The 14,388-nt window shown below is 44.0% G+C and overlaps 1 protein-coding gene across 1 annotated transcript in view; it reads left to right on the top strand.

Annotated features, from left to right (window-relative positions):
* Positions 1 to 14,388, top strand: part of LOC114549626 (sodium channel protein type 4 subunit alpha B) — a 345,707-nt gene that overhangs the window by 252,661 nt on the left and 78,658 nt on the right. The window contains exons 19-20 of the mRNA XM_028570008.1: positions 11,336 to 11,476; positions 12,191 to 12,311. Coding sequence (XP_028425809.1) covers positions 11,336 to 11,476; positions 12,191 to 12,311 — 262 coding nt within the window. The remainder of the gene's footprint in view (positions 1 to 11,335; positions 11,477 to 12,190; positions 12,312 to 14,388) is intronic.

Genomic DNA, 14,388 nt, shown 5'->3' with positions numbered 1-14,388 from the left:
GGGAATCAAACCCAGATCTCCCACACCAAAGGGATCGGTCATATCCACTGCACCATCACCACCCAAACATCAACATGTCATTTATTAATATGTGTTTGTGTCTAAATGACATATTAACATCTTTTCCTATTCTATTTTGCCTGGAAACGAGCAGCGCCTGAGACGTGCGTTGGGTTAGGTTACTTTATCGGTACCCGTGGGTAAACTAGTTATCCAGTCTAAGAGGCAGGACATCCTTAAATCTTTGTAGACCACAACATAACATACAACACACAAAACACACATTCTAGTTTGGCTCTCTGTGAAGGCGCTTTTCTCTCCCTCTCCTCCCGTTGCCTACCCTGCTTTGCTCTCTCGTCTAGTCTTTGTCTCTGTGTACTCCGAGAGTCTCTCTCTCGGCACTGCTCCTAAACTACGAATTATGGATTTGATCAGCTGGTCTCTCGGCGCAATTGACACCATCTTCTCGACGAGAAGCTCGGGTTCGGGGGAACCTGACTGTCCTGCCGGTGGGAGAGGTGGCGGGTCGTGTGTCTGGCGGTGCTTTCCGTGGAGGACATTGAAGATATCTACTTATTCGGAAACCATGATAACAGGTCTTTTGCTGATTGGCTCGGGCATTGCCCTGGTTTATCGAGAAATTAAGAAGAAGACGGGAACCGAGCAAAATACCAGGCTGCCCGTCATGGTTGAAGCTGTGGGCAGAGCTGTCGGAACTCAGATTGTGACTTTGACCACCATGGGCCACAAATTGGATACTATGATCACCATGAGCCACAAATTGGATACTATGATCACCATGGGCCACAAATTGGATACTATGATCACCATGGGCCACAAATTGGATACTATGATCACAATGGGCCACAAATTGGATACTATGATCACCATGGGCCACAAATTGGATACTATGATCACCATGTGCCACAAATTGGATACTATGATCACCATGGGCCACAAATTGGATACTATGATCACCATGAGCCACAAATTGGATACTATGATCACCATGGGCCACAAATTGGATACTATGATCACCATGGGCCAAAAATTGGATACTATGATCACCATGAGCCACAAATTGGATACTATGATCACCATGAGCCACAAATTGGATACCATGATCACCATGAGCCACAAATTGGATACTATGATCACCATGGGCCACAAATTGGATACTATGATCACCATGAGCCACAAATTGGATACTATGATCACCATGGGCCACAAATTGGATACTATGATCACCATGGGCCACAAATTGGATAACATCTTGGAGAGACTGTCAGCTCTGGACAGGCTGGACAACATCTTGGGGAAACTCACAGTTTTGGCAAGGAAATTTGATCGATACGGAGACCGGAGGGGACATTTCGGAGGAGACGTGAGTGACTAACTGCGGCTCCTCGCCCTAAGACGAAACAAATTCCAATCTTATCTTTTTCGGCTCCCTGAACCAGCGCTGGCCTTGGCCGAGGCCGGTGTTGAATAATCACCCCCCCTGGTAGCACTGCAGCGAGGCACACTCTTGCGTTCCCTAACCCTACCTGTTGACTCGGACTGGGTCCTGTTTCAAGGCTGACTCCATGGCAACCGGCTGTGTATCGCAATGACAATCGTGCGGACTGAGAAAACCAGATTACGGGGGCCAGACGTAGCTTGACTACTCAGGCCTACATACACACGAAGTCTTACTTATATACAGATATGCAATCACCCCCCACCCCCAATCCAGCGCCTTCACCGCTTCTACCCCCAGTGAGGCGGGCGGGTCTGTGACTTTGTTTGGCTGCAGGACCAGATGTCTGCTTGCCTGTGCTGGACTACCTGCACCCCAACACCCCCCCCCCCCCATGCCCCCCAAGACTCCCCTCACCCATTGCGTGTCTTGTGTGCCCTTGTATTGGTTATGTGCTTATGTTGCTGAGGTGTTTTTTTCCTGTTCCCACACTGTGCTCCTAGTGGGGGCATAGTCTGGGAGTTGCCTTTTTCTCCTCGTCTCTCCTCATGCCATGCTGTATTTTCTTTACCCAATGTATGTTTGTATGTACCTTGTAAAGTGCTTTGTTGGTTTCTTATCTGTGAAATGCGCGCTCTAAATAAAATTGGATTGGATTGAAAACATAAAAACAGGTAGTAAAACATAGAAAAAAGAGGAATAGAAAACAGTACATGACCAAAGTGCTTGTGCGTTTTGTGCAAATGATAATTTTACCGTTTGTTTAGCGTGTCACGCAGGCAGTGTGTAACCGGCATAACTGCATCTGTATTCCTGTCCCATCCCCTTCCTCCGCAGCTTTGTGGAGGATGGTCTGGCAAAAGCGAGACTATCAAATAAGAGACTTGGGATTCACTCTACATGCTTTTCTGTATTTCTGTAGATCAAAAGTTCCAGAAAGTGTGGCTAACGTCTGCTAACGTTCGCGAACGCCCCAACAAAACTAATCTCTGTGATGCTAAATATGTCTTTTTAGCTGATGTGTAAATATGTAACGTTAGCAAAAGAGAATAATTAATTAATAAAATTATACAAATATAACTTTTCATCCATCCACACATCTGGCGTTTGGGGAAGCGCCCTTCCTCAGCATGTGCAGTCACAAACCATCACTTTCTATTCTCCACACTTCTCATTGTTGTTGGTTTTTCTGCAACTATTTTGATAATCCATGAATAGTGAATGCTATTTTAATTTTTTTTAAAAAGGCAGACAAATGCTGCTTTCTCTGTTTTATGTCATATTAAACTGGATAGCTTTGGGGTTTTGGACTATACAAGACATTTAAAGACTTATGCATGCACTTTGAGAAACTGGGATGGATTTTTTCCCCCTATTTTCTGATATTTTAAAGCCCCGAAACGATGAATTGAATAATCAGGAAAATAATCAGCAGGTTAAACTATAGTGGACTTAAAATCTTATAATCAGAAGCCATCCTAAGAAGTAGAAAAATAATTAATACGATCTATTTTTATTGCACTTTATGAAGAGAAACTGACAGTCCCTCACAGACAGCGAAAGACATGTGATCAAATCAAAATTAAAAACGGTGACAGCGAGAAAAAATATGACATGTGATCGTGGCTCAGCTGTGCTTGGCCTTCCTCGTTTCACTGTGTGTGTGTGTGTGTGTGTGTGTGTGTGTGTGTGTGTGTGTGTGTGTGTGTGTGTGTGTGTGTGTGTGTGCGCGTGTGTGCGCGTGCGTGTGTGTGTGTGGAGCTGCTGGCAGGGTGGAGGGTTGGCCCACTTCCCCGAGCTAATTGGTACGATCCGCTTAATGATTTAAACGAGGTGAATTTGGGGGGGATCAGGTGGTCCGCTGCTCCGGAAACTGAGACACACACACACACACACACACACACACATACAGATGGCTCTTACTGTCATCAAATATGAATACATCCGCTACTGATGCATTGACAAACACACACACACTCTCTCTCTCTCTCAAACTCTGGCTACGTCTCAGGTCCTTAAATTGCATCCATGTTTCCTCCACTTGCCTCCTTTCCTCGCGCCTTATAGTCTGTCTTGCCGAGTAAAACACGCGAGGAGAGAGGAGACAAGGAAATGTAATTTTAAGATTGGATGAGACGTCCTTTTCCTCTGAAGTGTCACGTGAATTCGTCAGCTGTTTGGGGCGGAGTCAGCAACGGCTTTCAGCTGCACGGCTTCCAGGAAGGCTGCTCTCTGTATCCTCGATCATAGCTCCTCAGAGATCCCTCCTCCATCCTCGCTCATAGCTCCTCAGAGATCCCTCCTCCATCCTCGCTCATAGCTCCTCAGTGATCCCTCCTCCATCCTCTCTCATAGCTCCTCAGAGATCCCTCCTCCATCCTCTCTCATAGCTCCTCAGAGATCCCTCCTCCATCCTCGCTCATAGCTCCTCAGTGATCCCTCCTCCATCCTCTCTCATAGCTCCTCAGAGATCCCTCCTCCATCCTCTCTCATAGCTCCTCAGAGATCCCTCCTCCATCCTCTCTCATAGCTCCTCAGTGATCCCTCCTCCATCCTCTCTCATAGCTCCTCAGAGATCCCTCCTCTATCCTTGCTCATAGCTCCTCAGTGATCCCTCCTCCATCCTCTCTCATAGCTCCTCAGTGATCCCTCCCCATCCTCTCTCATAGCTCCTCAGTGATCCCTACTCCATCCTCGCTCATAGCTCCTAGGCCCGGCCCTAGACTTTTGGGGGCCCTAAGCAGGATTTGGTTTGGGAGACTCTCATCACATTGTAACATGTTGCCACTGCACTTGGCACTAAACCAACTTGTGTATTGTAAATATTAGTTTAAGCACTCATAATGTACAAATGTGCATTTAAAGACGTATGTGAGATCTATTAGCAGCAATGCTATCTTTAAATAGACCGGCTCTATCCTCGATCATAGCTCCTCAGTGATCTCTCCTCCATCCTCGATCATAGCTCCTCAATGATCCATCCTCTCTCCTTGGAACAGGAATAAGAGCTTTGAGACGGCCTTCACGAAGGAGGGACAGAAAGTGGAAAGCCTAACACAAGTATGCTAGTTTAAGACCGATGTAGTTGTCAATTTCCCGTCCAACTCCCAGGTCATTTAAATAGCAAATGCACCTGCACCCATGGGCGTGCTGGTCTTACAGGGAGGTGTGTTCAGGTGCATTCTGGGTGTGCTGGTCTTACAGGGAGGTGTGTTCAGGTGCATTCTGGGCGTGCTGGTCTTACAGGGAGGTGTGTTCAGGTGCATTCTGGGCGTGCTGGTCTTACAGGGAGGTGTGTTCAGGTGCATTCTGGGAGTAATGCTATCTTGAGGCAGTGGGAAGTGATCGCGCCGTTGACCAACAAAAACCTGAGGCCTGTACTACGAAGCAGGATTTGGCGTTAACGAGCTAACTTAAGGCTCAACCCAGGATTTTCTGTACTACGAAGGTGGATCAGTTGTTATCGGGTTCAATCGCCGTGGTAACTCATGCTGAACACCTAACCTGGTCGGGAGCAGGTTAAGTTGGAGATCAGAGATCAGAGGGAGAGGGGGAGAGAGGGGTGCGCTCATAAAAGTTAAAACATTGAGAGACCAACAACCCCGTTAACATGGGTATTTTTATGATATATAGCCTATATATTTTAATGGGAGGGAATTAAATATCGGCTTGTTGATTGTTGATATCGGTTTGAATTATGTTTTTATATTTTTTATTTGCTCTCACGATGCAACTGAAATAACGACAGTTTAAGTGTAATTATGGTCAGATCTTGGTCCTGACTGATGAGGAAGTGATATTAATAAGCGTTGTGATTTAAACTAATCTACAGCGTCGGCTATTTATTTATTTATTTGCCAGCTTTCCTTCCTGTTTTAGGAAGCAGCGACTGTATTGTGTTTTCCCTGTAAAACCGAGTCTGTGTTTTTCATATTTATGTAGAAATATAATTTGCTCTTCTTATATATAACATGCGGCTCTGGTAGATGTTTGGGATTCGTCGTGGTGCGCGAACACCGCCTCTTTTATGTGAACGCGCGCGTCTCTGGATTGGGAAACCCTGATTGGTTGACTGAACTGGTTGATAACCAGCGTTGTGATACAGGTTATGCGGGACCGCGGTTGTTAGGTTAGGTGAAGCCGGATTACTGAAAGAAATCCAGGACAAGTTTATCTTGCTTCGTAGTACACGCCTCTGGTCTAAAGTCAGTAACGCAGCATTTCATTGTTATTTTAACAGAGCATTTTAGGCTCGTGCACAGCGCGTGCACACTATGCTTGTTACACACCCAGGGACACACACTATGCTTGTTACACACCCAGGGACACACACTATGCTTATTACACACACGGGGACGCACAGCAGCACACACACATGCAGAAGATTACTAATTAAAATATTAGGGTGCAAATCCTCTATCATAACAGCAATGCTCCAAGGTCCAAACGCGCCTGGCTTTTAAAGGGAATGGGAGCTGATCTCTGATTGGTTGATTGCATGTTACGCCCAAAACACACCTCTGATTAATGAAGACACTAAGGACAACCCTTTAGGACCAGGCGCCCGGCACACAGACCCTTTTTTTCTGCCGTCAAACTAGCAAAAAGGTGATTTGGACACGCCCCTAAACACACCTGCGCCAGGTGCTCCACACCGTGCGCTTAGATCGTTAAAATAGGGTCTTGTGACATTATCACAGATTGTCTTTAGATGTGAGATGGTGTTATGCTTTAGTCTTTCCTAAAGTGTTTCCAGGTTTTCTGGTGTCTGTTAGGCATATCTCGAATTTGTGTCTACGGTTAGTTTCATCTGCCCCCTGCTGGCCTGTACCAGGTTTAAAGATGACGCTGATCAATACCTGTGTATGTTTTCATGTTGAATCTGGTTAAACGATAAGCAGGTGAAGGTCCCCTGTATGTCAGCGATGTGTTATTGGCTTATTGGGGAAAGCTGCAAGGTCATTGGTCGAGGTGTCGGGGCTTGTTGCTATATTAACCGATCAACCGCATTGATCTATTGGTGTTTGGGTCAGAGCCCGCAGCCAATCACACCACACGCCAGCGTTTTTTTTTGGCATAGTGGAAGCCGGGTTATGTGACAGCCTGACACGGATCAGTAATACACACAACACACACACCGCGAGCTAGGATCAATACGCACACGCACACACACACACAGACACGCACACACACATGCACACAGACACACACACACAGATACACGCACACACATGCACACGCATACACACACACACACACACACACACACACAGACATGCACACAGACACACACACAGATACACGCACACACACACGCACACACACATGCACACAGACACACACACACATGCACACAGACACACGCACACACACATGCACACAGACACACGCACACACAGATGCACACACACATACACACACACACACACGAACAGATACACACACAGGCACACACTCACACACACACACACACACACACACACATGCACATAGACACATGCACACAGACACACACGTACACACAGACACACACAGACACACACATGCACACAGATACACATACACACACATTTTTAACGCCAAACGCTTCATTTTCTGCATTCTGGTGAATTTTTCTGCAACAATTTGTGCCTTTGCGTGAAGTGAAAGTTATGATTTGCACCAATTTGGCGCTGCAAATGTCTTTATTTATGTAAAGGAAATTATAATAGTTTTTTTGGGGGGTTTGCACTGACCAGTTTTGATTTCACCTACCGAAGGATAGACACTCAAACACACTCACAGTGAAAGTAATCTGAAAGCCGAATACGACTCGTTTACGGATCTTAAAAATCGTTCTGTAGCACATAAGCGTTAAGTAATCCACCTTAGTCATCTGATACACCGACGCAATGTGAGACACACACACACACACAAACACACACACACACACAAACACAGAGGTCAGAGGGTGATTCCTTATATCAGATATTGACCCACTGGCCTGGTTTACTTTTTCACAAACTGGGAAGCTGCTGCTTCCGGTCCAGTAGTTAATTCTCTGCCTTTTTTTAATCAATTTTGAGGCATTTTACGTTCGTTTGTGGTCGTTTTGTGTCTCTATGAGGTCATTATATATCAATTTTTAGTCGTTTTGCTCCTCCTTGTGTTCGTTTCGTCTTTTTAGTCACTTTGCATCTCTGTTTCACGTTTCTTTTTGTGGTTGTTTTTGCATCTCTGAAGTGATTTTGAAATAGTTTTGTCTATGGTTATGGTCACGTAGCATCTCTTTGTCATTGTTTTCTGAGTCAGGACCCCTGACCCCCACAAGGCCCGTTCAGTGATCCATCCATCCATGTGCATGTTTGGATATGTTGTGTTTAAGTGCGCCTGCTGATTTCGTCTTTTATTGTCGCTATAATTCGTCACAAACATAAAGAGACTTTCTCTGCAGCAGTGAGTCCTCCCCAAGTGCCTTTGAGCAAGAAACAAACCAGACAAGCTGCAGGTCTGCTATAATCAGAAGACAGACACAGGAAGCTGCTACCTGATCCACGCACACACACACACGCACACACACACACACACACACACACACACACACACACACACACACACACACAGCTGTGGTTTAAGAGAAGCCAATCTGGCTAAGAGCAGCACTCCGACTCAGTGATCAGTTACCAAGAGCTCTCAGGCATTATTCATCACACACTGAATAATCAAGCTGCACTGGAAGCTGTAATACCACTGTGTGTGTGTGTGTGTGTGTGTGTGTGTGTGTGTGTGTGTGTGTGCGTTTGCGTTTGCGTCTCAGTCTTTGTTCGAAATATCTCTAAAACTGTTGGATGGATTGACATGAAATTCGGTTCACAATCCCCGGAGAATACACTTTCAAGTCTTTGGCGATTCCGTGATGTTTACGAATAACATCGCATACATAATTACACATATGGTCCCAAACATTCATGCTCGCATACAAAAAGCCATCCACTCAAGCCTTTCACGTGGTGTACGCGTTATAATCAGGGTCCAAAATTAACTTTTTCGTCCACCAGCCAAATGGCTAATGAATGTTCAGATTTGACCAGCCACTCAATAGATTACTACTGTTTTTTGCCTAGTAAGAAAGCAAATCTACCAGCCACTTGTATATTTTACCAGCATTTGGCTAGTAAACGGTGCAAATTTTGGACCCTGGTTATAATGGATCCCACGTTACCTGTGGGCCAGTCCCGCCCTACGAAGCAGCTTGATTGGTTGGGGTTAGGCATTGACCTCGAGTGGTTAAGGTTTAGGATAGCCGATTGGTCAGGGGATAGTTACCTAGCGTAAGCATGGACCTTAGTTAACAACGTACCTTAATGCCTGATAGAATAAGACGATCACCGCCCTTCCTCTGTGTTAACAACTGCAATTTCCTCTAGAGATGCACCGATAGACCGGCCGGTGACCGGAAATGGCCGGTTTTCATGTGCTCGGCCATGTCAGTCTGACATATGGCGATTTCATGCCAGTCAACGCTACAATTAACTGACAACTTCTTCACCGTGTTTGGCGCGTGCCTGCTCGCGGTGTGAAGCGCTTGTTGCCCCTATTCTCGCCACATGTAGGGAACCTCATGAATTAACCTGCAACGTGTCAGCTGTTTGGAGATTCTTCAGCGTGTGTGCAGAAGATAACAAGTTTGCAATATGCAACACCTGCAAGGAGACAGTAGGGCGTGGAGGGACGACACCAAAAACCAGAATCACGTTTCTTTAGTGTGATATTGGATGTGAAAAAAAGGAAATGGTTGCTCTTTAGATGTGTGTGAATGTCCCACACCAGGAGTCATTTATATAGTTCTATTTTATAGTTATCCATTATCTGGTCAAAACATGTTCTATTAAAGAAAAGATAGAAAATAAATATCTGTGTGTGCTGTCAAGTGGTTAGAAAAAATGAAATCGGAATCGGCTCAAATCGGTATTGCCTGGTCTAACTCAAAGAAAATCGGAAATCAGAATCGGCCTAGAAAGTTGTAATCGGTGCATCTCTAATTTCCTCTTCTTCACATCTTTTCTTGAACAATCTGATTTCCCAATCCACAATTATTACTTCTGTAAGTCAAAGTGAGTCAGACATACAGAAAATCCAATCAACATACTTGTGGGGAAGAAAAACACAAAGTTGCAAGCATATTTTTCTAAAGCTTGCACTGCTGTAAGAGACTATTTCAATACAAAAGAAAGGGCAAAATTAATGTAATTTTAAAAAAAAATCATGAATTCAGCCCCTCAACCTAACACTAGCACACTGGCTCCCTGCACCTCTCCACCATGTCTTACATAATCACAGTGACCTCCTAAGTAATGTGGCCATTTTGGGCTGATTTGTCCAAAGAAAAAGAGTTTAATTCAGGGCTGAAGCAACATTTCAGCTTGTTTTGTTATTTTCAATAGTACTTTCAATAGTAGTGCGTGAATGCTATTGAAGGACGGGCCTTGCTATAAGGTTGCGTGGGTTCCATAATAACGCGCGGTGTACGCAATACCTTAAAAACTATAAAATAAGGGACAAAACACTCACTGTGATGTAGAGCACATGCACAGCCAACGGCAGACTCGAGAGACTTGGCTAGCCGTTCCATTCAGTGCTGTGTTGTACAATCTGCAATCAAGAGTTGCTGTCTTCAGTCAAACCTCAGTTTTGCGCTGAAGATTTGCAGCGGTCTTGCTTAATTAATGGACCACTTTCAAAGATTGTTGTTCACATTAGTCACTTAGACACCAATGCACAGGAAAATAGTGTCCGTGTAGGTTTATTGCCCTAGCCTGGATTCCAGCCGAACTTAGTGAAATCTATCTGTTGCTCTGATTGGTTGTAGGTCTATCTGTTGCTCTGATCGGTTGTAGGTCTATCTGTTGCTCTGATTGGTTGTAGGTCTATCTGTTGCTCTGATTGGTTGTAGGTCTATCTGTTGCTCTGATCGGTTGTAGGTCTATCTGTTGCTCTGATTGGTTGTAGGTCTATCTGTTGCTCTGATTGGTTGTAGGTCTATCTGTTGCTCTGATCGGTTGTAGGTCTATCTGTTGCTCTGATTGGTTGTAGGTCCCTCTGTTGCTCTGATTGGTTGTAGGTCTATCTGTTGCTCTGATCGGTTGTAGGTCTATCTGTTGCTCTGATTGGTTGTAGGTCCCTCTGTTGCTCTGATCGGTTGTAGGTCTCTCTGTTGCTCTGATTGGTTGTAGGTCTCTCTGTTGCTCTGATTGGTTGTAGGTCCCTCTGTTGCTCTGATTGGTTGTAGGTCTCTCTGTTGCTCTGATTGGTTGTAGGTCTCTCTGTTGCTCTGATTTGTTGTAGGTCTATCTGTTGCTCTGATTGGTTGTAGGTCTCTCTGTTCCTCTGATTGGTTGTAGGTCTATCTGTTGCTCTGATTTGTTGTAGGTCTATCCAAGAGTAGAACCTGAGTAGGACCACGTCAGGCTACACTTAGACACCAATGCATAGGAAAATAGGGATCCAGGTTGAAAAATACCTAAAACAATGCAATTAATTAAAATGTAATCGTGATTTTGATTTCAGCTCCCAATGATCACAAAAAACTGAATAATCGAGAAAAACAATTATTTAGCATTACGTTTTGCAAGTTAACTCTTATTTTCTCTTGTGTTCTGAATGAAAAAATAAAATGTAGTATTAATTATTAAGGCAAATTTCACAGTTCACTTTTTCCATTGTTTTTTTAAGTTCAATAATTGCAACATCATTCCAGAAACCAACGAGTAATCGTGTTAAATTATCGCAGATTTCAATATTGACCAAAATAATCGTGATTATATTTTTTTCCATCATCGAGCAGCCCTAAACCAAGATGGAGCTGACTCTGTCCTTTCTCTGCCTGTGTGTCTGCAGCTGCTGAACCTCTTCCTGGCTCTGCTGCTCAGCAGCTTCAGCTCGGACAACCTGTCGGCCCCGGACGACGACGGCGAGATGAATAACCTGCACATCGCCATCCACAGGATCACCAGAGGCCTGGCCTGGTGCCGCAGACAGGTACCTGTCTGTCTGACAGGCAGTGTACAGTACAGGCCAAAAGTTTGGACACACCTTCTCATTCAATGCGTTTCCTTTTTATTTTCATGACTATTTACATTGTAGATTCTCACTGAAGGCATCAAAACTATGAATGAACACATATGGAATTATGTACTTAACAAAAAAGTGTGAAATAACTGAAAACATGTCTTATATTTTAGATTCTTCAAAGTAGCCGCCCTTTGCTTTTTTATTAATAAGGGAAATAATTCCACTAATTAACCCTGACAAAGCACACCTGTGAAGGTAAAACCATTTCAGGTGACTACCTCATGAAGCTCATTGAGAGAACACCAAGGGTTTGCAGAGTTATCAAAAAAAGCAAAGGGTGGCTACTTTGAAGAATCTAAAATATAAGACATGTTTTCAGTTATTTCACACTTTTTTGTTAAGTACATAATTCCATATGTGTTCATTCATAGTTTTGATGCCTTCAGTGAGAATCTACAATGTAAATAGTCATGAAAATAAAAAGGAAACGCATTGAATGAGAAGGTGTGTCCAAACTTTTGGCCTGTACTGTATATCACATTGATACATGTTGTATATGTCCCCATAATTCAATTAAAAGCCAGATTTATCAAATTTTGCCACAACATTACCAATTACAGTGCTTTACTTTCCGGAGCTGTTTGTTGGAACGGTGCATGAGAACAGGCTGCTCTGTTGCAGGTGGTGGATTTCTTCAACGGGAACCTGAAGCGCCGCCGCCAGAAGAGGAAGGAGGCCAAAGCCATGATGAAGCTCAAACGCCTGAGTACCATCCACACCGAGGCCAACGGAGCCGTCATAGGTAACACACACACACACACACACACACACACACACACACACACACACACACACACACACACACACATAGTGTGTCTCACTATCTCTGTGGGGACCCGTCAGTGACATAATGCATTCCCTAGCCCCTTACCCTAACCTTAACCATCACCACTAAATGCCTAACCTTAACCCTTACCCTAACCTTAACCATCACAACTAAATGCCTAACCTTAACCCTTACCCTAACCTTAACCATCACAACTAAATGCCTAACCTTAACCCTTACCCTAACCTTAACCATCACCACTAAATGCCTAACCTTAACCCTTACCCTAACCTTAACCATCACCACTAAATGCCTAACCTTAACCCTTACCCTAACCTTAACCATCACAACTAAATGCCTAACCTTAACCCTTACCCTAACCTTAACCATCACCACTAAATGCCTAACCTTAACCCTTACCCTAACCTTAACCATCACAACTAAATGCCTAACCTTAACCCTTACCCTCACCTTAACCATCACAACTAAATGCCTAACCTTAACCCTTACCCTCACCCTATCCTTAACCTAATTCTAGCACTAATCCTAAAACCAAGTCTTAACCCTCAAACAGCCCTTTAAACTTGTGGGGTCCAGCATTTTGGCCCCACAAAGCTGCCGGGACCCCACAAGTATACTGTATTCTCGGTATTTGGACCCCAAGAATGTTGTTAAACGAGAACACACACACACACACACACACACACACTAGGCCTGCACGATAAATCGCGATCTCGACCCACCCCTGTTCACGATTTAATTCTTTACATTTTTCTTTTCTTCAGTTAATTTATTGAAACCATTTGCCATTGATATTGACATGTTTTAATTATGTAAAGACATGTTCAAGGAGTTCAGATAGAGCCGAGTGACATTAATTCTAAGCTAAAAAATCGTGATTCATATATTTTCCCTGAATCGTGGAGGCCTAACACACACACACACACACAAACACACATACACACATAGGGGTGGGAATCACCAGAGGCCTCACGATACAATATCATCACAATACTTATGTCACGATACGATATTATTGAGATTTTAAACATATTGCAATATTCTGTGATATATTGCAATTTATTACCTTTTTTCAAACTTAAGATTTTCCCCAATTTCAAATGATGTGCCCAAAGGAAAATTTGTCAACACCTGTTTTATCTAAAAAGATACATGTCTCTGTCTCTTCATCTCACTTCACTTTTATTGCAGCAAAATGGGGATTGTCAAGCAGACAGACTGACCAACATATATATCATAAAAGACCGATACTTGGCGTCTGTGTATCGATACAGTATTGCCACGAAAAATATCACGATATATGCTGTATTGATTTTTCCCCCCAACCCCTAACACACACACACACACACACACACACATAGGCGTCGATTTCGGTGGAAAAGTGGGTTTCACCACCCCTTTTTTTGAAATTCTCAAGCTCAATTTACACACAAATATAATTCTTGAGCGAGAGATGCCAACAAATCCACAAAAATCTCTACTACCCCCACAGACGCTGGCTACTCGCTTCTCTGTTCACAACCCTGCAACAATCTTTTAGTTTTTTTAAACTTAAAGGTGCCCTACCACACAAAACCGTTTTTACTTGCATTTTTGGAAATCTGTACGGTCCATATGTGTGTGTGTGTGTGTGTGTGTGTGTGTGTGTGTGTGTGTGTTTATGTGGTGAATGTGAAAATGAACTGCTACCTCCTCTGTCAGCTCTAGCCACTCAACAGAAATAAGAGGAGAAATCAGACCAATCACAAAAGCTGGTCAGTCTGACATCATGGTGCCTGAGCTCATTACTATTCATGAGCTTGCCCAGTTGGGCTTTGTAAAGGATTCTGACAGTCAGGCTCTCATTGGCTAGCTGTTAGCCAATCAGATTCAAACAGCTTAGCTTGTTGAATATTAATGAGATCTGGTAGAAATCGAGCCGAGTCTTCCTGCAGGCTTTCTATACCGCGCTAGAATGGCTTGAAACAAGGTAACCAAGGCGCAGGTGCGTTTAGGGCTTAACTCCAAGTCTTCCAGAAGACCTCTGTTCCCA

The sequence above is a fragment of the Perca flavescens genome, chromosome 22 (genome assembly GCF_004354835.1).
Source record: "Perca flavescens isolate YP-PL-M2 chromosome 22, PFLA_1.0, whole genome shotgun sequence".
Taxonomy (NCBI): Eukaryota; Metazoa; Chordata; class Actinopteri; order Perciformes; family Percidae; genus Perca; species Perca flavescens.
Note: the sequence above shows the minus strand (reverse complement) of the source record. Positions and strands in the feature narration are given on the sequence as shown.